The 20,670-nt window shown below is 41.7% G+C and overlaps 1 protein-coding gene across 3 annotated transcripts in view; it reads right to left on the reverse strand.

The window, feature by feature from the left end:
* Positions 1 to 16,680, reverse strand: part of LOC138834720 (zinc finger protein 724-like) — a 38,095-nt gene extending 21,415 nt beyond the window's left edge. Inside the window, exons 1-7 of one of the 3 annotated variants that reach the window (XM_070033370.1) lie at positions 16,578 to 16,680; positions 14,869 to 15,015; positions 8,302 to 8,428; positions 7,793 to 7,888; positions 3,835 to 4,848; positions 3,636 to 3,678; positions 2,751 to 3,562 (exon numbers count right to left, since the gene is read on the reverse strand). In XM_070033370.1, the coding sequence (XP_069889471.1) occupies positions 3,409 to 3,562; positions 3,636 to 3,678; positions 3,835 to 4,848; positions 7,793 to 7,888; positions 8,302 to 8,428; positions 14,869 to 14,889 (1,455 nt within the window). In that variant the 5' untranslated portion in view covers positions 14,890 to 15,015; positions 16,578 to 16,680 and the 3' untranslated portion in view covers positions 2,751 to 3,408. Of the gene's footprint in view, positions 1 to 2,750; positions 5,332 to 7,792; positions 7,889 to 8,301; positions 8,429 to 14,868; positions 15,016 to 16,577 lie in introns of those variants that run through there. The other 2 variants (XM_070033369.1, XR_011374243.1) reach the window with 2 other exon arrangements.
* Positions 16,681 to 20,670: the final 3,990 nt, after the last annotated feature.

Here is a 20,670-nt window from a genome sequence, read left to right on the forward strand (position 1 = left end):
GAGCTATTTGTGATCATTTACAAAACTACAATGGAGTTTGCTGGCAGTGTTACCATTCTTATAACACTCAGAATCACAAGATATCAATCACCTTACTTCATTGAGAATGGCCACTATCCAAAAGGAAAAACAGTGAGTGTTGAGGATTAGGAAAAGTGTCTTACACAGTGTTGGGATAAGGTAAATTAGAACTATTACAGAAAGCACTGTGGTGGTATCTTGACAAATACAAAATATAATATTATTCAACCACGCAAATAAGCATGATGAATATAGATGTGTGCAATTCTGTATGTGTAGAATAGACAGTTTATGAAATCAAACTAAGCATCCACTAACAGATGAATGGGCAAAGAAGATATGATATTGAATACACTGGGATACTTTCCACTGATGAAAATGAAATTCTGACATTTGCTGCAACATGGCTAACGTTGTAGAAATGTACATTAAGTGAAATAAACTGGACTTAGAAAATCAAGGCCTGTTTATTCTCATTTGTTAAATGTTAACAGTGGATCTCCTGAGTGTGGAGAGAAGAGAGATGGGGAGGCTGACAGACATATGCAGATAGGAAAAATGAGTTTTATGGTTGATGTATCACATAGTAGGGTGATCTGTGGCTAATTATCTATGATGTATTACAAAATAGCTACAAGATTGCTGAATATTCTTGGCAGGAGAAATGATAACTGTTTAAGGTAATAGGCTTAATACATTGAATTATATAACACATGTATGCACTGAAATTCAACACTGTACCCATATATCAATTACTGTGACTCAATTAGACAAATTTCAGTTGCAGAGCCACAACTCTGCTGCATCACCATTTACCACTGCATTAGAGAAACTAAAGTACTCATCACTGTGTAGCTGAAATGAAGAAAAACCAGAAGGCAACAAAAGAGAAAGATGTCTCTGCTCCAAGACGTTTCTTCCTTCAGAAGTCACGAAGTACACTAACTTACCTACACACCAAATACCATTTCTTCACTCTGGGTACTTCTTTCTCTTACATGAAAGAAACAACACATTGTAATGATAACTTTCTCCTCTAAATAAATGTTAGATATTACAATTGTTCTTTCTCAGTGCGCCTTTCCCAAAAATGTCTAAACACACTCATGGCTCATGAATCTCCAGGATTCACCTCAACTAATTTGACTCAGGAAATTCATTACATTGTATGCTATCTCTCATCAAACTGAAAGGAAGAACAAGAAAAGGGTGACTTACAAGTGTTCTATTGAGAAGGAAAGATAGATTATATTAATTGAAGAAATATGTTCTAATATGGTCAGTGTAATATAGATTCAAATGATTTCCTCAACACCATGAAATATCTTTTTTTTTTTGTCAGTTGTGGGGCTTGAAACCATGCAATATCATTAAGACATGTTTTATATGCATGAAGTTTATATAAATAACATTTTATTTGTTTGTTTGTTTGTTTGTTTGTTTGGGTCCGGTCGTGGGACCTGAACTCTGGGCCTCAGCTCTTCAGCTCAAGGCTAGCGCTCTACCACTTGAGCCACAGCGCCACTTCTGGCTTTTTTCTTTTTGCTTATGTGGTGCTGAGGAATCGAACCCAGGGCCTCATGCATGCAAGACAAGCGCTCTACCACTGAGCCATCTTCCCAGCCCCAATAACATTTTATAAAGTACAATGAAGTCCTGCAGTAGTCAAACGTATAGGATTAGCATGAGGAAATACTAACCAAAACTGTGATTCTGAAAATGAATTCAGAAATATATGGGTTTTCTAGTTTGCTGGTACATTACCAAGTTTTCAAAATTATCCCTTGTTTCATTATTTCCCTGTCTTCTCAATAAATATAAGTAAAACAAACACATATAATTAACATTTGTTCAATTCCCTTACTCTTGATGATTATATTTTGCTTATTACAGTTAATGTAAATGAATTCAAAGGCTTCTTGACAGGAGAAAAAAATAGTTAAATTTTACCAACAGTACTTCAAGATTTAATAGGCTTGCTTATAATAGCTTCCAACTATACATTAAATATATTTAAAATTGGTAAACAGAAGAACCATCCTGCAAATTATTGAAGTTTACTAATAACAGGAAAAGGATTGCCAGTCATTCCACTAATCCCCAATAGCATACTGTTATCTAAATCCTTAAGCAAGGGGAATGGTATGTTTATGACAAGGTAACGTGGCATTCAATACACAACAAAATTACACATTATCATCATTTTTATTTGCTAAAACAATAACCCAAATACAGTATATCAAAATCCACTGCAGACTAAAAAAATACAAACCCTCAAGAAGCAATCATATTCCTCCCTTACTATGATCTATGTCAGAGCTCTGCTTCATGCAGTTCATAAGAAACTGTTCAGAAACCTGGATTTATATCAAAGTTCCTTCTTTTCAGAGATGAGTTATCTGCACCATCCTGATACCTGTGATCCAAGTTTATGCCTTTCAACCGTATCAACTAATGAAATTATGACAAGGTTTTGTCAATTTCAACTGTAGTAGGATTTCCACTATAATAATTCCCTTATATACATTAAGATTTGAGTTTAACACCAGTAATATCAGCTACTCAGGAGGAAGGGATAAAGAGAGTAACCTGGTTTGAGGCTAGTGTGGGCAACAGTTTGCAAGCACTCCATCTTAACAGACCAATTTTTTAAAAAGGCTTGACATGAGTTAGGTAAATTAAATAGGTAGATTTAATTAGGTAGCCGATGAAGAGAACACCACGCAGTATTTAGGCAGGAAGAGAAATTTATTCTTTACTCAACTGCTGGCCCCCCGCTGTGCATGGTGGAGAAGCACATGGTCAAAGGAACAGGCCAATGTTCCACCTGAGTTTAAGTAAGGAAGGGGCAGGGAGAAGGGGGTGACCTGGTGAGGGAAGGTGTGGTCACACTGGATGCAGATGTGACCTCAAGGCCTGGGACCTCCCCAGTCCAACAGGAGGTGTGATGGGGGTGGCCCAGGATGTGACCTTGGGGGAGGGGGTGACTGCCTCCAGGTGTGCCAGTTACCTAGGTGACACAAGTACTAGGTGGAGACTTAGCCAAGAGGAGGGTGGAGTCTGCCCTGCCTCCCCAGGGCAGAACTTACAACATGGTAACACTCATCTGCATCCCAGCTATGTAGGAAGTGGAAATAGGCAGACTGAGATCCCAACTGGCAACATGTAAATGTGAGACCTTATATGAAAAATGACAAAAGCAAAAGGAACATGGAGCACTGCTAGTAGTGCACCCACCTAGCAGGAGCAAGGCCCAAAGTTCAAACCCCAGTTCCATACACAAAGATATGATCAAAAGCTTCGCCGTACTCTACACTTGGAATGTGTTTCCCAGTATGTATGACTATTTTCTTCTTCGGAGGTGCATATATATTGGACAAAGTTCCTTTAAGCCATCGCATGGATGACGTTTCCATCCAGTGTGAATTTTATGATGTTATTCTGAATAGGAATGAGATTTATTGAAGGGGAAAATGATTTGCTACATTCTTGGCATTTGAAGGTCTCTCCAATACAAATTCTTTGGTGTTGAACAAGAAAGGTCTAAGCAAATGTGAGAAGTTATGTCACATTCTACGTATCTATAACAGTGTTTCTCCAGTTTGAACCAGGATAAACACTTATTAAGGCTTTTGCCACAATCATTGTATTTGTAGGAAATCTTCCTAGTATGGATTATCTGATGTTGATTATGGTATGAAGAACAGTTAAAAGGTTTTGCAAATTATTTGTCCTTATTTCTCACCAGTATGAATCCTGTGAAGTTAAGGATTAAACTTTGAGTAAATGTTCTATTACCTTATTTACTTTTAGGTTTCTCTCCAGTGTGAATTCTCTGGTGCTGATTGAGATACGAAGAGCATTTAAAGGCTTTGCCACATTCTTTGCATTTGTAGGGCTTCTCTCTAGTGTGAATTCGTCGGTGTTGGTTAAGGTGGGAGGAACAATTAAAGGCTTTGCCACATTCTTTGCATTTGTACGGCTTCTCTCCAGTGTGAATTCTCTGATGTTGATTAAGGTGTGAGGAACAGATGAAAGCTTTGCCACATTCATTACATTTGTATGGCTTCTCTCCAGTATGGATTCGTTGATGTTGACTAAGGTGTGAAGAACAGTTAAAGGCTTTGCCACATTCTTTACATCGATAGGGTTTCTCTCCAGTGTGAATTCGCTGGTGTTGATTTCGGTATGAAGAATGGTTGAAGGATTTGCCACATTCCTTGCATTTGTAGGGTTTCTCACCAGTATGAATTTTCTGATGTTGAGTAAGGATTGAACTTTGATTGAATGCTTTGCCACATTCGTTACATATATAGGGCTTCTCTCCAGTGTGAATTCTCTGATGCTTATTAAGGTGAGAAGAACAGCTGAAGGCTTTGCCACATTCTCTACATATATAGGGCTTCTCTCCAGTGTGAATTCTGTGGTGTTGAGTGAGGTATGAAGAACAGTTAAAGGCCTTGCCACATTCTTTGCATTTGTAGGGTTTTTCAACACTATGAATTCTCTGATGTTGACTAAGGAAGGCCTTTTTACTAAATGTTTTGCCACACTCTTTACAATTATAGGGTTTTTCTCCAGTAGAACTATTCTGATGTTGATTAAAGTAGGAAGAACAGTTAAAAACTTTGCCACATACTTTGCATTTGCAGGGCTTCTCACCAGTATGAATTCTCTGATGTTGACAGAGGTATGAATAGTTACAAGTGTTACCACATTCTTTACACCTGCCAGGTTTCTCTCCAGTATGAATTCTCTGGTGTTGAATAAGGGCTGAGCAGCTGTTAAAGTCTTTGCCACATTCTTTGCATTTGTGGGGTCTATCTCCTGGAGGAGCTCTCTGAAGTTGATAAAAGGTTGAGTTGTCAATAAAAGCTTGTCCACATACATTACATGTATAAGGTTTGTCTTGACTGTGGATGCTTTGATAGATAGTAAGTTTTGAACATTGATGAAAGCCTTTTCCACATTTGATGCATTTGTAAAAGTTCTTTGGAAAAAGAGTATAATGATGTTTACTAGGATTTAAGGCATGTTTAAAATTTTTGTGAATTTCATTACAATGATTAGTTATTTTCTGAGAGGACAGATGTTCTTGGTCTCTGACAGCAATGGACGTTTTCTTGCTGTGGGCAGCTATCACACACTGGTTATGTCTATTGTGACAGACTTTCTGACTAGTACATTCAACCACATTGTCCAAAGCTTTCCTTAAATTTAAATTGCTAAGTCCGTGCTTTCCATGTCTTCCTTTTATTACTTTTTGGAATGAATGCTTTTTGCTTGGCTCTGTGCACTGAGAAGACACAGCTGAAAGAAACCAAAGTAAGAAATGGTCTCACTACACTCAAGTAAATACAACTTATAAATTTAATATTTAAAAGGCTATGACATTTACGAGATAGAGAAGTAGCTAGCGCAGTAAACAGAAGTCCCATATTTCCACATGGATATATACATTTAATGAAAGTATGGTGACCACATTGCCTCTGTGAGAACTTTCAAAGCTAGTTATGACTTCACAGCAGCCCAGGTAAGCACAAAAGTAAGGAGAACATAGACTAAAGTAGAGTTTAGTGAACCACACAGCTCTTCTTTCTAGCACTGTGCAGTTAGAGAAAAAATATGACAACAAAAGAAAAACCCTGTCAACTCCATTCCTCTCCCTCAGAAGACAAAAGATTAGAACAAATCAAGTATTTTTCACATTCTTGGGAACTATCTGAAGACTGGTTTTTGCATCCTCTGAAACAGTGTGGAAGGTAACAATTATAGTTACATCTAGGATGAGAGCTCAGGTCAGAGGAGACAGAAGTGTGTAATTACTACAGTACCAAGAAGATGGCAGAACCACCAAGTGTCTCCTACAAGGAGTCCATCCTTGTAGGATGTCTGGTAAGCATTAATAACTTTTAGACTTTTGGTTTTAAGGAAGAAAATTGAGGGGAAGATGCACATTGGTGGTATGGACGAGATAATTTTTATTACATTTCCTTTTGTGTCCTTTTTGAGGATATGTGCACTCTTATTTCTAAATGAGCTGGCCTGATGTATTGTGGCTTACATCCTAAAGTCCAGTGTCTCATCTCCAGTTTCCACCCAGCAGCAGCTGCAGACTGCATGTTTGTCTGTATTGAAAATTCTTCTCTACAGATATGGTACCATAACAATTTGAATATACTTAACTCTACTGAATAGTATACTAAAGATATTTTAAAAAGCAATTTTATGTTTCGTGGTTTTGATCACAATTAAAATGAAATGACAAAAACTCAAGATAACTCAATTATACATATATACATATATATATGTATTGTATACATATGTGTGTGTGTGTGTGTGTGTGTGTGTGTGTGTGTGTGTGTGTGTGTGTGTGTGTTTTGTTTTCTTTTTTTTTTCTGTCAGTCATGGAGCCTGAACTCTGGGCCTGGGCACTGTCCCTTAGCTCTTCGGCTCAAGGCCAGTGCTCTACCACTCTACCACTTGAGTCACAGCACCACTTCCGGCTTTTTCTGTTTATGTGGTGCTAAGGAATCAAACCCAGGGCCTCATGTATGCAAGGCAAGCACTCTACCACTAAGCCACCTTCCCAGCCCAATTATAAATATTTTAAGTTACATTTAAATCATGAAAGAATTTCAATGAAGCAACACATATATCAATAAATAGGGGAAATGAGGATAATTTCATTTAGAATGAATATTCTCTAAATATTCAGTCATTCATAAAACAATCACCCAGAGCCAACCAAGAGAGAAAGTACGGTCATTGCTGGGCACAAACAGTTTACACTTCTAATCCATTACTCAGGAGGCTGAGATCTGAGATTGTAGTTCAGAGCTAGCCCAGGCAGAAAAGTCTGTAAGACACTTTTCTCCAATTAATCAGCAAAAATGGCAGACTGGAGGCAAGGTTCAAGTGGTAGAGAACCAGCAGTGAAAGAGCCAAATGAGAGCAAGGAAGACACTAAGTTTAAGTCCCAGGGCTAGAAAGAAAAGAGAAAAAGATGAATGAAGAAAATACGGTCCAAAAAATTAGGGGAAATATTTATACAAGAAAACAATATGTTTAACTGTATTAGAAACAGGCATATGGCTCATAACTACTTTAGTTACACTATACACTGTCCTAAAGTGTACAATATTAAATGCCATTAAACTATAACACATAGGTAAAACTAAAACTATTGTCAACTGATAATTGAAGGAATCTACATTAAAAAGTGTGGAATTGCCAAACAATGACTACACACTTATGTGCTGTAAGAACCTTGTAGTTAAGTATTATGTTTAGCTGTAACTATAAACACATGAAAAAGCATGCATTTGAAACTACTGCCATTCAGTGTTGGCAGGAAACAATGACAATAATCTGTAAGTATTGATAAAGAATTCTGATGAAACCATTTTGAGATACTGCCTGGATTAACTAGGGAAAGGTCTCTATCACATTTTGATAGTGATTCCAGAGAGGTCATTAAGTGTGTATGCAGGTGTTTTGAAGTCCACTAAGCATTGAGCAATCTTCACATTCTGCAGCTCCTCACAGGCTGTTCCTGCTGCTGTGCTGGGAGACGGCTGTGGGGTGTCAGGAAGCTACAGGACTTAAAGCACTAACAGTACAGGGCAGGAGATGTCTTCCTCCCAAAGCATGAGACATAAGAGCAGCTTCTATCCAAGCTGAGCTCCTCCATTTACACTGTAAAGTCTGGCTTCCTCAGTGATCTTAAACCCTCTCACCCGTGTCCTCTGATTCATTTCCTCCTACCCACCTGGATATACTGCTCCTGCCTCTTGTCTCTTCAGATTCCAAGGCTCTTCCCACTCCTCCAGAAATGTGATAAGGTATGGCTGCGAGATAGCAAGACCTGCTTGTTGCAAAAGAGATGATGCTTGCCTGGCATTCTCCCAGTGGCATTCTGCCCCTTCTGCATCAGTTCTGTACTTTAGTGAGAGAAGCACTGCACAGGCTGGCAAATGAATTCACAAGCAGTCCCTGACAAGCGTGCAACCTGCAACTGCTGCCGGGTGGAAGCTGGAGATGAGACACTGGACTTCAGGATGCAGGCCAGCTCATTTAGAAGTAAGGGTGCACACATCCTCCAAAAGGACAGAAAAGCAAATGCAATAAAAATTACCTTGTCCATACCACCAATGTGCATCCTCCCCTCAATTTTCTTCCTTAAAACCAAAAATCTAGAAGTCACTGATGCTCACCAGACATCCTACAAAGGAGGAAGGTTGACAGGAATTAAGGACTTTGTAGAGAAGTTACACTCACCCAGGGAGACCAGGTTTCTGTAGTTCTCCAACATCACATCCCTATACAAAGTACACTGAGCAGGACTCAGGTATTCCCTCTCCTCTGGAGAGAAGTTAATGGACACATCCTTGAATGACAACAGTTTCTGAAATAAAAATAAAAATGAATCACTGTTTATTGTGGTCCAGGGGATTAGGCTCATGGCCTCTACCACCTGAGCTATGCCTGTGCTTTTACTTGGTCTGAAACAGTTTCACTTTTGCCAATGCCAGTGATGGACCATTGATTTCTCCTACCTCTTCCTCCAGAGTAGTTAGGATTACAGTCATGTACCACTACACCAAGCAGAGTTCTTCATTTGACTCAAGATGAAATAAGAACTTGTTCTGACCTTAACTATTCAGTAAAATACTTATTGACACTAAACCTTCTCTAACACTTTTTTTGACAAGCAGCAGCAGCATAGGGCAGGGGTTTGAATTTAGGGCCTGGGTGGTATCCCTGAGCTTTTTTGCTCAAGACAGTGCTCTACCACTTTGAGCCCACAGCTCCATTTCCAGTTTTTAGGTGATTAATTGGAGATAAGCCTGCCCGAGCTGGCTTCAAACCACAATCCTCAGATCTCAACCTCTTGAGCAGATAGAATTACAGGCATGAGCCACCAGTGTCCAGCTCTGTCATGCTTTTGATGAAATAGCATGACCTAAGATCCACTCACCAGTACCAGACACAGACTTACATGAAATAGGAAAAGTAAAAAGTGGCACCAACACAGGAATGCTCACTGTGCTGACAAGTCAACACAGCACTACATAAGTGCCAAATACAGTAAACCATAAACTCTCATGCCAATCTACTCCCCAGATGTTTTATATAAAGCTCAAGTTGTCTATATAGTCCAATGTTTATTATTTCATATCATGGATATAATCATTTTTAACATTCTGGAAATGCTTCTGTAGCTACTCTTCTCTAACATTTTGTTTGATTCTAGAAAATCAATGTACTCTTCTTCTGTAAATGCATATTTTATAAAGTCTTATTAACATAAAGCTAATGGAGCATGTATGCAGGAAATACCACAGTGTGTTCTAAGCAGCTTCCTGACAAGACACTTTGCACTAAAGTTGTGATGATCTGTCTTGTTTGTTACACTGACTGCATATTCTATTTAGAGCTATAAACAATTTCCAAACAATTCTCTTTAGTAATAAGAACAAAATCCCTGATAACCACACTTGGCTTCATTCGGTTTCTCTCTTTTCTCTAAGCCCTTCCTCCGAATGAGACTACAGCCATCATTTATGACTATCCCCAAGAGCAGGCTGGCTTTCCCGTGTTCTGGGATCTGGATTTTCTTTCATTTTGTTGGGGTTTTATTAGGTCTGAGACCAGGAATCAATATTGGTACCTGATGCTTGCTTTTACTCACTGGCTGGTGCTCTACCAACTGAGCCACACCTCCGACCTCTGGGATCCAGATTTTCTACCTTCCTCCACTCTTCCCTGTGCCCATCTCCTCTCTACTTTTCTTTGCTCCTCCCTACAAAAGCCAGTTTATTTTTTGTCTAAACTTTGACATGTTTATAGATCTATTATATGGTACTTTTTACCTACTGAAATACTTCCTTTGAAGATGTTCATGTCTCTTTGCATTGCTGTCTAACTCAAAATCATCCAAGACAACACCCAACATTAATGCAGGGAAAAAGAAATCCATTCCTAGAACATGCTGCTGCTGCTTGAAAGTCCTTTGAAATCAACATGTCATCAAATCCAGCACCCTTTTGAACCAGATGTATTTAATATTACATATTAATCCATAACTGAACTTACTGTTTTAGGGATGAGCCCCCATTAGGCTGGGCCTACTGCTAATTCTCTCTGCAGGACCTTGGAAGGGTCCTGTCTCTGACTGGGCAACTCTGCTTCTGGGGGAGACCTGGATGTTCACTGGAGCACTTTGGTTCTCTTCCCCATGGAATCATCCTCCAGCAAGGAGCAAGGGCTAATTCTTATGGAAAAGACAGACTTAGACTAGTCAGATGCATTCAAGGCCCACAACTGACACACTGGCATAGTCACACTTTCAATTGGACACACTAAACAAGGTCAGCCAGATCCAAGCCAGCCTCTGGTTTTTCCAAGGTGGCTGTTAGCCCATTTACAAGAGTAGACATACAAGGAATGCCTAGGAACTAATTTGTAATCAGTATTACCCTGTCTTTTCTTACAGACAAGTTGTCTCTGACTGTTCTAAACCAAGGAGATTATCTAAGGCCCTTAACCACTGAAAGGCCAGCCTCACACACCAAAGCTCAGAAACCTCTGGACAAGCCTGCACATCAGTTTCTGTAGAACTTCCAGACACTTAAGAATGACATTTGTGCCACAGAAGTTAGGTTCCCTTTAGGTTTGCCTCCCACTGCTACTCTTCACTGCATGGCTATTCTAACAAGAATGTTCCTCAAGTGCCTTCAAAACCTAGGGATAATATGGGAAAGCAACAGGGCTCAGGAATTGTGATACATGACACATTTGTGAACATGTACAATGCAAAGTTTAAATCCTTTTTGGTACTTATATGCTATTCATGATCGTTAGCCTAAAACAACCCCTTGCTTGGAAAGCAAGTGACCAGGGTAGATGAGCTGAGAAGACGTCTTTCCTGCTGCAACTTATCTAAATGGTTCCCTAAAAGCCCCACTTGGAACAAACCAAGGAATCAGAGCCCTGAGGGACCTGGGCTCTCATGGTTATTAAGAGCTCTCTGGAATTAGAGTCTAATTCCAGAACTAAAATTGCTGCTTTAACCCATTAAGCTATTAACTCACCGTTAACAGTTCCTAAAATGAATGTAAAGTATTTGCTCCTAACTGTGGCCTGCCAGATTTATCCACTGTGTTATCCAGATTTCCCTTCTCATCACAAAAAGCTGTACTTTGGGCCCACAATTTGGGAGGCTCCCATGCAACTGGATCTCTTACTCTGTAGTGAGGGAGCACATCATGCTAGGAAGGGATACTCCAAAAAAGGTGATTGCCTCATAGCAAGGAGGTCAAGAGACCAGGGATGAACAAACCCCTTCCAGAACATGCTTCCAGGTGACGGAACATCTCACTAGGTCTCAGCAGCATGGCTCTGGAGACATGGGCCACTGGGAACCGTCCATCCAATCACAACAAATATGTTATCTAATAACTAACCCACTCCAAAAACTCACCTGCAGTACTCATTTCACTTCTTAGTCAACTCAGTTCAACTACCGAGGGCACACTAAGCACAGGGAACACTGTACAGGGGAAGGATTAGGAGAGGAGGGCTGCACTACTGGAAATAGAAACCAGATATGACTTACAAATGAAGGCTAAAATGGAAAGACCTAAGGGGCGACCCAAAGGCTAGGATATAAAGCAATCCCTCTGAATACTAAAATCTCTCTGATGAGAAAACATATCTCACTTTAAAACAAAACCAAAATGTAGCTGTGATTGTGAGATGCTGAATTAGGATTTTTGCATAAATAGGTATTTTAAACTTTAAGGCATCAAAAACTATTAGAAAGTGTAACAAAAAATAAAACCAAACCTTCCTTAGGACCACCCTAACCATTCTTGCACCCTCATACCCAAAGGTAATCAAGAGCCTAAGAACTCTATCAACCAACTTGTCCTTTTATGCAAGTGCTGCACTACTTGAAATTTTAAACAAATAAAATGAATAGTAAACACATCTATAACTCAGATTCATCATTAAATAATCATGTAGGATATTTGAGGGGGGAAGGGGATAAAGTTTTGCTATGTTACCGAACCCTGGCCTTGAACTCCCAATCATCCTAAGTACTGGAATTACAGACATGAGCTACTATGCTTGACGTACTTTTATTTCCTCTCTGCTTCTACTGTAGAACTCCCCATCTCATTTTATTCATTTATACAATTACTTAGTTACTGAAGATGAACTTTATATTGTATATTATATGTTAAATAAAACATAATGAATGATAAATATATGCATATAAAATAGTAACTGTACAGTACTGACAAATAAGCCCATAAAAACATTCACTGCAATTTTGAATACTTTTATCATTCCAATAAAATTATGTTGTGTTTCTCCCTAAGCAACTCTCCTCCAGATGGAACTTCCTGTTGACATTTTTTTTTTTCTTTTGTGCCAGTACTAGAGCCTGAATATTACCCCTTAAGTTTTTTCACTCAAGGCTGATACTCTACCACTGGAGCCACAACACCACCTCCTATTTTTTGCTGGTTAATTGGGGGTAAGAGTCTCACATACATTTTTGCCCAGGCTGGCTTAAAACCACTATCCTGAGTTCTCAGCCTTCTAAGCAGCTAGGATTATAGGCATCAATCACCAGCACTTGGCTTAACCAACTCTTAAGAGTTTTAGAACATGGTATTAGATATGATACAGAAATCCGTTTTTCTATAGTTATTAGTGACTACCTGAAAGAAAAAAAAAAAATCAAAGCTGAGTGCCACCTGTAATCCTAGCTACTCAGGAGGCCAAGATGCAAAAATTGAGGTTTGAAACCAGCTTGGGCAGGAAAGCCCATGAGACTCCAATAAACTACTCAGAAAATGCTGGAAGTGATGCTGTGGCTCAAGTGGTAGATTACTAGCCTTGAGCAAAAAGAAGCTCAGGGACAGAGCCAGGCCCTGAGGTCAAGCCCCAGGACTGGTGGGGGGGGGGGGGGGGAAGGAATTACATATAAGAGTTTAAAAGTACACGTAGTCTTTATTGAGCTAGAATACAATTTTACCTTAGTACACATAGCAGAATCATTGACAAATGTGTGTATACACAAAAGATATACATTATAGAAATCAATGCTCTCAGTTTTCATTATTTCTGTCTGTTTCTCTTGACTTCTTAAGATTTATTCCAATAACTGGTGAATATTTCCTCCCACTGACTCCTAAGGCTGGTACAACACACCTGCTGGCAAGAAGCAAGGCTCAGATGGGATAAAACCTCACTACCTAAAGTTGTCCAAGGTGTAAAAGGGAAGTATTTGCTTTTGAGCAACAACAGGTTCTCCCATAACCACTTCACTTTTATAAAAACAAAGACACAAAGGCTAGGAATGATGTCACATGACATTAGACCTGAGAAAAGAGTCCAGGGGAAAAAAGCTCCTTTTGGCGGTTTCAGTCAGCGTTACATGAAAGAAATGAATGGAGGAGTTGGTTTTCATTTTGGCATTGTGGAGGCTGAGGTGTACTGGGGTACCTGAAAAGGAACCTCTCATCCAAAGGGTGAGGAATAAAGCTTAACTGCAGGGTAGGACAAATGTAGAATAAGATGCAAAATTTAGTAGAGAGAAAGGAGTAGCAAAGTTCATGAAAATATGAAGAACCCCTCAGCAAGGTAATGTTAGAAACATCAAGAATAATTTTGCAAATGTAGCAGAAAACTGAAAACCTAGAAAACAGTCCTTAGATTTTTATTACAGTTTAACTTTCTGATTCAATAAAATAAAAAAAAGTCTATCTAATTTTCAAAAAACGGACCCAAGGCCAATCACTGGATCACACCTATACTGCTAGCTACTCAGGAGGCTGAGATCTGGAAATCATAGTTCAAAGGCAGAAAAGTACATGAGACTCCATCCCCAAAATAACCAGGAAAAGATACGCCAGGAATAGTTGTGAGCAAGCTAAAGCAAGCATGAGACTCTGAATTCAAATCTCAGTACACACACACACACACACACACACACACACACACACAATCTGATCCAAGGTAACCATAAAAATAGGTTAAAAGTACAAATGAACAATAGAAATAGAACTTTAACCATCTATGTTACAAGCTACATACTGAAACAAGGTAAAAGAAACATGGAGTTAAGGATCCATAGCAGATGCTACCCAGGTTTCACCCATGCATCAGTGGAGACTTCCAAAAGTTGTGTTGAGACCGCACTATTTTAGCAACTCCAAGAAATCTTTTTAACTGACTGTGTTAACAGCACTAGGTGTGTGACACCACTGCAGTATGCTGTGCTTATTTCCAAGATGGCAGAGAAGCACTCTCCAATGCATCACTTATCTTCCCAGAGAAGACTGTTTTAGACTTTGCATCTGTGTGAATTTGGCAGGGTCAGCTCAAGTCATATATAACAAAAAAGATCAGAACAAAAGACACTCAACTTAGATGCTTACAAGGTACCATAACAATGTCAATGTATAGTCCCCTGATATCCAACTCCTTTTGGTTTTGGTTTTTGTCAGTCATAGAGCTTGAGCTCAGGGCCTGGGTACTGCCTCTGAGCTCTTCAGCTCAAGGCTGGAACTCTACCACTTTAAGCCACAGCAACCCTTCCAGTTTTCTAGTGGTTATCTGAAGAGTCTCACCGACTTTCCTGCATAGGCTGGCTTCAAACCATAATCCTCAGATCTCAAGTCTCCTGAGTCACTAGGATTACAAGTGTGAGCCACAGGCACCCAGCTGATATCAAACTTTTTTACTCTGATTTTTGTACCTTCTCATTTTGATTAATGAAAGCTTGTAAAACAGAATAAAAACAAGCTGAAGAAAAGTAAGCAAACTTACCACTGATGTTTTCATTTTCATTGTGCATAGAGACCTATGTGGAGGGCTGTGGAGTCACATATGGATGGATGATAAGGAGAATGAGGGCGTGATGGGAAGGGAAGCCTCACAGCCAGATTCCACTGTACAAAGACCTCTACATGGAAGCTACAGAGAAACAAAAACAAAAACATACAAAACTCGTCTCTCACCTGAGAAAAACTACAGGGTAGACCACGGTAAAAGGAGCATACACAATTCTATTAATTGGAAGAGATTAAACACAAAATTTACACTTTAGTTAAGCATGTATTTGCTACTAAGTAACAATGTTATGGTAAAGAAATCATTTAAAATTTTAAGGTTGGATGGTGGTTCACTCTAGACAGTAGGATCAATCATTGCCTATACTATTCAAAGCAAGAATCTTCCTCTTACTGGAATCTTCTGCTTCTGTTCCGAGATGCTATTGGGAGGTTTCAAGCCAGAAGGGTATTCAGGAGGGCTTTTTGTTCCAAGCAAGCTTCTTCTAAACACTGTAGCACTTATTTTATCCAAAAAAAAAAAAAAAAAGGGAGGGGACTATCAAAGAACTCACTGTTCCTGGTGTTAGCATTTTCCCTACCTCTCGTCCCCAGCTTCACCCAGCCCTGAGCTCTCCCTGCCCTAGAGTCCCACCATATAGCTCCCTCTCTGTGCCCAGATCTACTTACGCACCTGCTTTGCCGCTAGTCCCAGAGCTCTGGGACTGGATAAGGACAGAAGCCATATGGTCCCTCTCCCTGGGGAGATATGGCCCCTCTAATAAATCTTATCATAATCTTTCTCCTGTGTCTGCTTGCCTCCGTGTGGTACCCTGGGATGGTTGTGATGGATCCTAACACCTGGAAACTAAGTAATTTATAAACTTCTGTATTACACAAACTACTTTATAAACTTCTCAAACCAATAGTGCTCAGCAGGCTATCAAGTAGAGAGGTCCAGACTACCCAACTGCTTCAGAGACATTAAAAAAAAAAAAATCCTACAGGTACAACTACTATGTAAGAAGACAGTCTAAGCAGGACGCCAGTGTCTCATGCCTGTAATCTCATCTACTCAGGAAGCTAAGATCTTAGATTCCTGGTTTGAAGCCAGCCCGTACAGGAATGTAAGATTCTTATCTCCAATTAACCAGCAAAAAAAAGGTGGAACTGGAGCTGGGGCCCGCGAAGGAGCGCATTAGCCTTAGGCAGGGAAAAAAATAAAATAAAAGGCTGAGTGGCAGTTCCCAGGCCCGGAGTGCAAGCCCCAGGGCTCATGCACACGGACGCACACACGCATGCACAAAACCTCCAGTCTAGGCTAGTAACCAGATCCTTCTTTGACAGAGCTAGAACTCACCCCACAGACCTCCCAGGCTCCCGTGGTCAGCAGGCCCACCCTTGCCCTCGGGCCATCTTGGACTCGTCCATCCCATCTACCGAACCAGCTTTGGCACACACAGGCCTTCCGGAAGCACGCCATATTCTGATAAGACAATCAATGAAAGCCAGGCCCTCCGCCCCTCTTGGCCTGGCCCTGGCCCTGTGGGGCCTGGCACCACCGCGGCCCACCCCGGCCCGCCCAGCCCGGTGCCACCCAAGCCCATGAACCCACCCACACCTCTGCTCCCGTCAAGTCTGGGACACCCTTCCCAGAGACGCGCCCCACCCCTGCAGGGCTCGCTCTTTTCCCCGCCCAGCACCAACCTTCCGGCACAAAGAACCTCGCTCTCTCAGCAGGCACCACAGCTTCCAAACACCACCACCGCTTCCAGGCAACACAACTACCACACGGGTTTCCTGGCAAAGATGGCGAGGGTGGGCGGGGAGACGCAAGCGCAGAAGCAGCCTGAAAGAGACGAGGGGAGTGGGGGGGGGGGCAGTGTGTGACGCCATGGGGCTCTGGAGACTACATTTCCCATAAATCTGTGCGCTAACTTCCGGAAGCCAGGCAGGGTGCATTTTCTGGGTTTCAGCAAAACTGACTGTAGTTTCTGTAAACTCTCGATCCCAGTTCATCCCTACTGGCCTGGCCGCCACAGGTGATTCGACGTCTGTTTTTATTCCTGGATTGCCAAAAATGAAAGAAGTAAAATGTAGAGATAGGTAAATGTTAGTTGAGCCTTTGGCAATAATTGTTAGCTTTATTTCTTCGTTCTGATCATTTTTCTGTAGTTTAAAAACTCCTGTCTACTTACTATAAATGCTAAATAAAGCCTAGGAAATCCCCCCACACTGCCTGTTTTCTGATGGTTAATTAGAGATAAGAGTCTCACAAATTTTCTTGCCCAGGTTGGCTTTGAACACTGACCCTCTGATATCAACCCCCTGAATAGTTAGGATTATAGGCACCAGCCACCAGCAGCCTGGCCATTTCTGGCTTTTTGCTGATTATATGAAGGTAAGCCTCTCATGGACTTTCTTGCACAGGCTGGCTTCTAACGTCAATCCATAGACAGGTCCATATTTTAAAATAATTTTAGAATTATAAGGAATACCTATTCTGGCTACACTTGCCTAAGGGTTGGGGGTTGCTAGTTATAAGTTGCCCAGCTCAGAAAGAAAAGAGGGAGCAGGTAACAGCTGCCATTTTGAGTCTTTAACTCTCATTTCTTGCTTAGGGAGCCAGAAAAATATTTCTTTCTCTTTCTCACTCTCTTATGCTGTTGCTCCTTCTCCCCTCCTTTTCCTCTCCCCCTCCTCCTTCTCTCTCCCTCTCTCTCCTTCCTCTCTCCCTCTCCCTTCCCCTTCCTCTCTCCCTCTCTTCCCCCTTTCCTCTCTCCCTCCCCCTCCCTCTCTCCCTCTCCCTTTCTTTTTCCCTCCTCCATTTCCTTTCTCCTCCCTCCCTTTCCTACTCCCCCACTTCTTCCATCTCTCCTTCCTCCCTCCCTCCCTACTCTGATTCTCCCTCTCCCTCCTATTCTCTCCATCTCTCCCTTCCCCTTCTCTCTCTTTCCCTCTCTCCCTCCCTCCTTTTCTCTCCCTCTCCATCTCTTTCCTTCTGTCTGTCTCTGTGTCTGTCTGTCTGTCTGTCTGTCTGTCTCTCTCTCTCTCTCTCTCTCTCTCTCTCTTCCCCCCCCCCTATTCTCTCTCTTCCTCTGTCTCCTTTGAGCTCCCAGTAGCTCAGTAATGTGTAAGAATGCACTTTCCTGCTAAGAGCAAAGTCCTGCAATAGGACCCAGGACATATAAAATTCCCAATATTCTAATTACGTAGGTTTAGGAAGCAAGAAAATGGGCAGTAATTGTCTGTCATCAGATGCAGACCTGAAGTATTCATGGAAAGCCCAGAAGAGGGGTGGGGCCTCTGTGGACATGGCCCTAGCCATTGCAGGGGGGAAACTTGGAGATGCAGCTGCACTTGTCCTTTAGGAAGAAAAATTATTTCAGTTCTCCTTTGAGTGAGGTTCCCAGCCACCAGATTTTGTGGGTCAGCAAAGCCTGGTCCTTCCTTGGCCTCCAAGCAGGAGCTATTTCATCAAAGAGAAAGATGAGACTAAAATTCAAGAAAGAGAAAAAACTGGGTAGTGGGGGTTTCCTGTTCCTTTGGACCCTGGAACTCCTTGCCTTCTTAGGACTTGGATTTCCTAGTACAGATCAACCAGAAGACATACACATACTTCCAGGCTTCCTATACCCACCTGGTCCCCCACTTCACCTCCTTTTCATGGGATATGCTCTCCATGTATAGACCAGGATGATGTTGAATCCATAATCCTCCTGCTTTGGCTCTCTCAGTGCTGGATTATAGGCATGCACCACCATGCCTGGCTGTTTGAATCTTCCTTTCAAGATAGCTCTTTTCCCTCCATGTGCTTTCCGGGACCATGTGCTCCCTATGAATCTGTCCTGGGCCCTACCTGGTGATAGGACAAAGCTAGCTCACAGCTACCAGAGAGAGCTGATTACAAGCATCTCTTGCTAGGTAGGTGGAAATCATGGTGGAAACATTCACATCATGGACATTGGCAGGCACCACTAACCAGAGTTCTCTCCCTATGGAGCCTGTTGTTAAACATTTATCAACACACCCTGAGAGCCACCATACCTGTCTGCAAAGCCAGGGTATTTGCTAATCACAGACATTAGTATCCTTGAACTTAGATGTGTGTGTGTGTGTGTGTGTGTGCGCGCACGCACGCACACGTGTATGTGCGAACACACACACGCACACGCACACGCACACACATATGCTGGTCCTGAGGCTTGAACTCAGGGCCTGGGCACTGTTCCTGAGCTTTTGAGTTCAAGGCTAGTGCTCTACCACTGGAGCCACAGCTCTACTTCTGGCTTTTGTGGTGGTTAATTAGAGATAGTCTCATACACTTTTCCAGCCTGAGCTGGCTTCAGACAGTGATCCATAGATCTCAGCCTCCTAAATAACTAGTGTAACAGACAAGAGCCACCAGTACTGGCTTAAACTTGGAAAAGATTTAAGGAATGATACGCTATTTGCATTTGGAGCAAGAAACTGATAATCAGTAGATAGTCTTTCTCCTTGCTTGCTATCTTCCCTCCTCCAACATCTAGAAGTCCAGTATCCTCCCCTGGTCACCAGATCTTTCTTCCATGTCCATGTTTTTTTTCCTTGGTCTGAAATTCCATGACCTCTTTCTCACATGGGGTCCCCTCTTTGTCCCTCTCTGATCTGACGAGCCCTGTGTACCTGGACATTCTTGGTAGGAGTGTCAGATGTTAACATTTACTACACTCAGGCACTGGACCAGGAGCATGACATGCAATGGGCCAATCTTTCCTCAACACCTCCAAGAAAGAAAGAGTTTTATCTTCACTTCCCAGAGCCAGGATCTGAGCCTGAGATTGACTGCCTCTGCTCCACCTCCCCTCCCCCCCCACCTTGCCAGACTTTATCATGCTATGATGTCATTCTTTGTATGTGTTCGTTTTTGCTAATAGACTCTTCAGCTTTTAGAGCATTGATTTTTTTTTTAATGAGTCCATACTGAAGCCCAGAAGCCCAAGGGCAGCCAGGTTCCTTCATCTAAGATTTGAATTGCTTACCAAGAAGAGCTTGCTTGTCTCCTTTGGCTGGACTCCTGTTATCATCCAAAGTGGTCAGATCTGCTGGATAGCAATGGCTTTGCCCACCATTGATGTCTTCATTCTGTCACCTTGAGCTTGACCTTCTTTCTTTATTTTTTAATGTTGTTTGTCTTTGGAAGCACTGGGATTCAAACTCAAGGCCTCATTCTTGCTGGCCAGATGGTCTACAAAGCCACACTCCAGTCCTTTGTGCTTTAGTTACTTATTGAATAAAGTCTTGTACTTTTTTTTTGTTGGTCATGGGGCTTGAACGTAGGGTCTGGGCGCTGTCCCTGAGCAATTCAGCTCAAGGCTAGTGCTCTACCACTTGAGCCACAGCTCCACTTCTGGTTTTCTGGTAGTTAATTGAAGATAAGAGTGTCATAGACTTCCCTGCCCGGGCTGGCTTTGAGCATGATCCTCAGATCTCAGCCTCCTGAAGAGCTAGGACTACAGGCATCAGTCACTGGCACCTGGCAAGTCTTGTACTTTTCATCCTGATCTTATCCTTGATCTTCCTACCTTCACCTCCTAAGTAGCTGGGATTATGGACTTGTACGACAGCACTTGTCGAGAGCTTGACCTCTTGATATCCACTTCTGTGGCACTTGGGCTTCCAACATCTAGAAGTGCTAGGAAATGATACTGAAACATAGGACAGGATCACCAGAACCCCTTTGGGCTGCAGCTGTTACTGCTGAACATCCTGGCTGAGCAGCCTGAGGGCAGTGGCACTGTGCTGTTCACTAATACTTCTG

The sequence above is a fragment of the Dipodomys merriami genome, unplaced genomic scaffold (genome assembly GCF_024711535.1).
Source record: "Dipodomys merriami isolate MVZ:Mamm:240054 unplaced genomic scaffold, mDipMer1.0.p SCAF_22, whole genome shotgun sequence".
In the NCBI taxonomy this organism is placed as follows: domain Eukaryota; kingdom Metazoa; phylum Chordata; class Mammalia; order Rodentia; family Heteromyidae; genus Dipodomys; species Dipodomys merriami.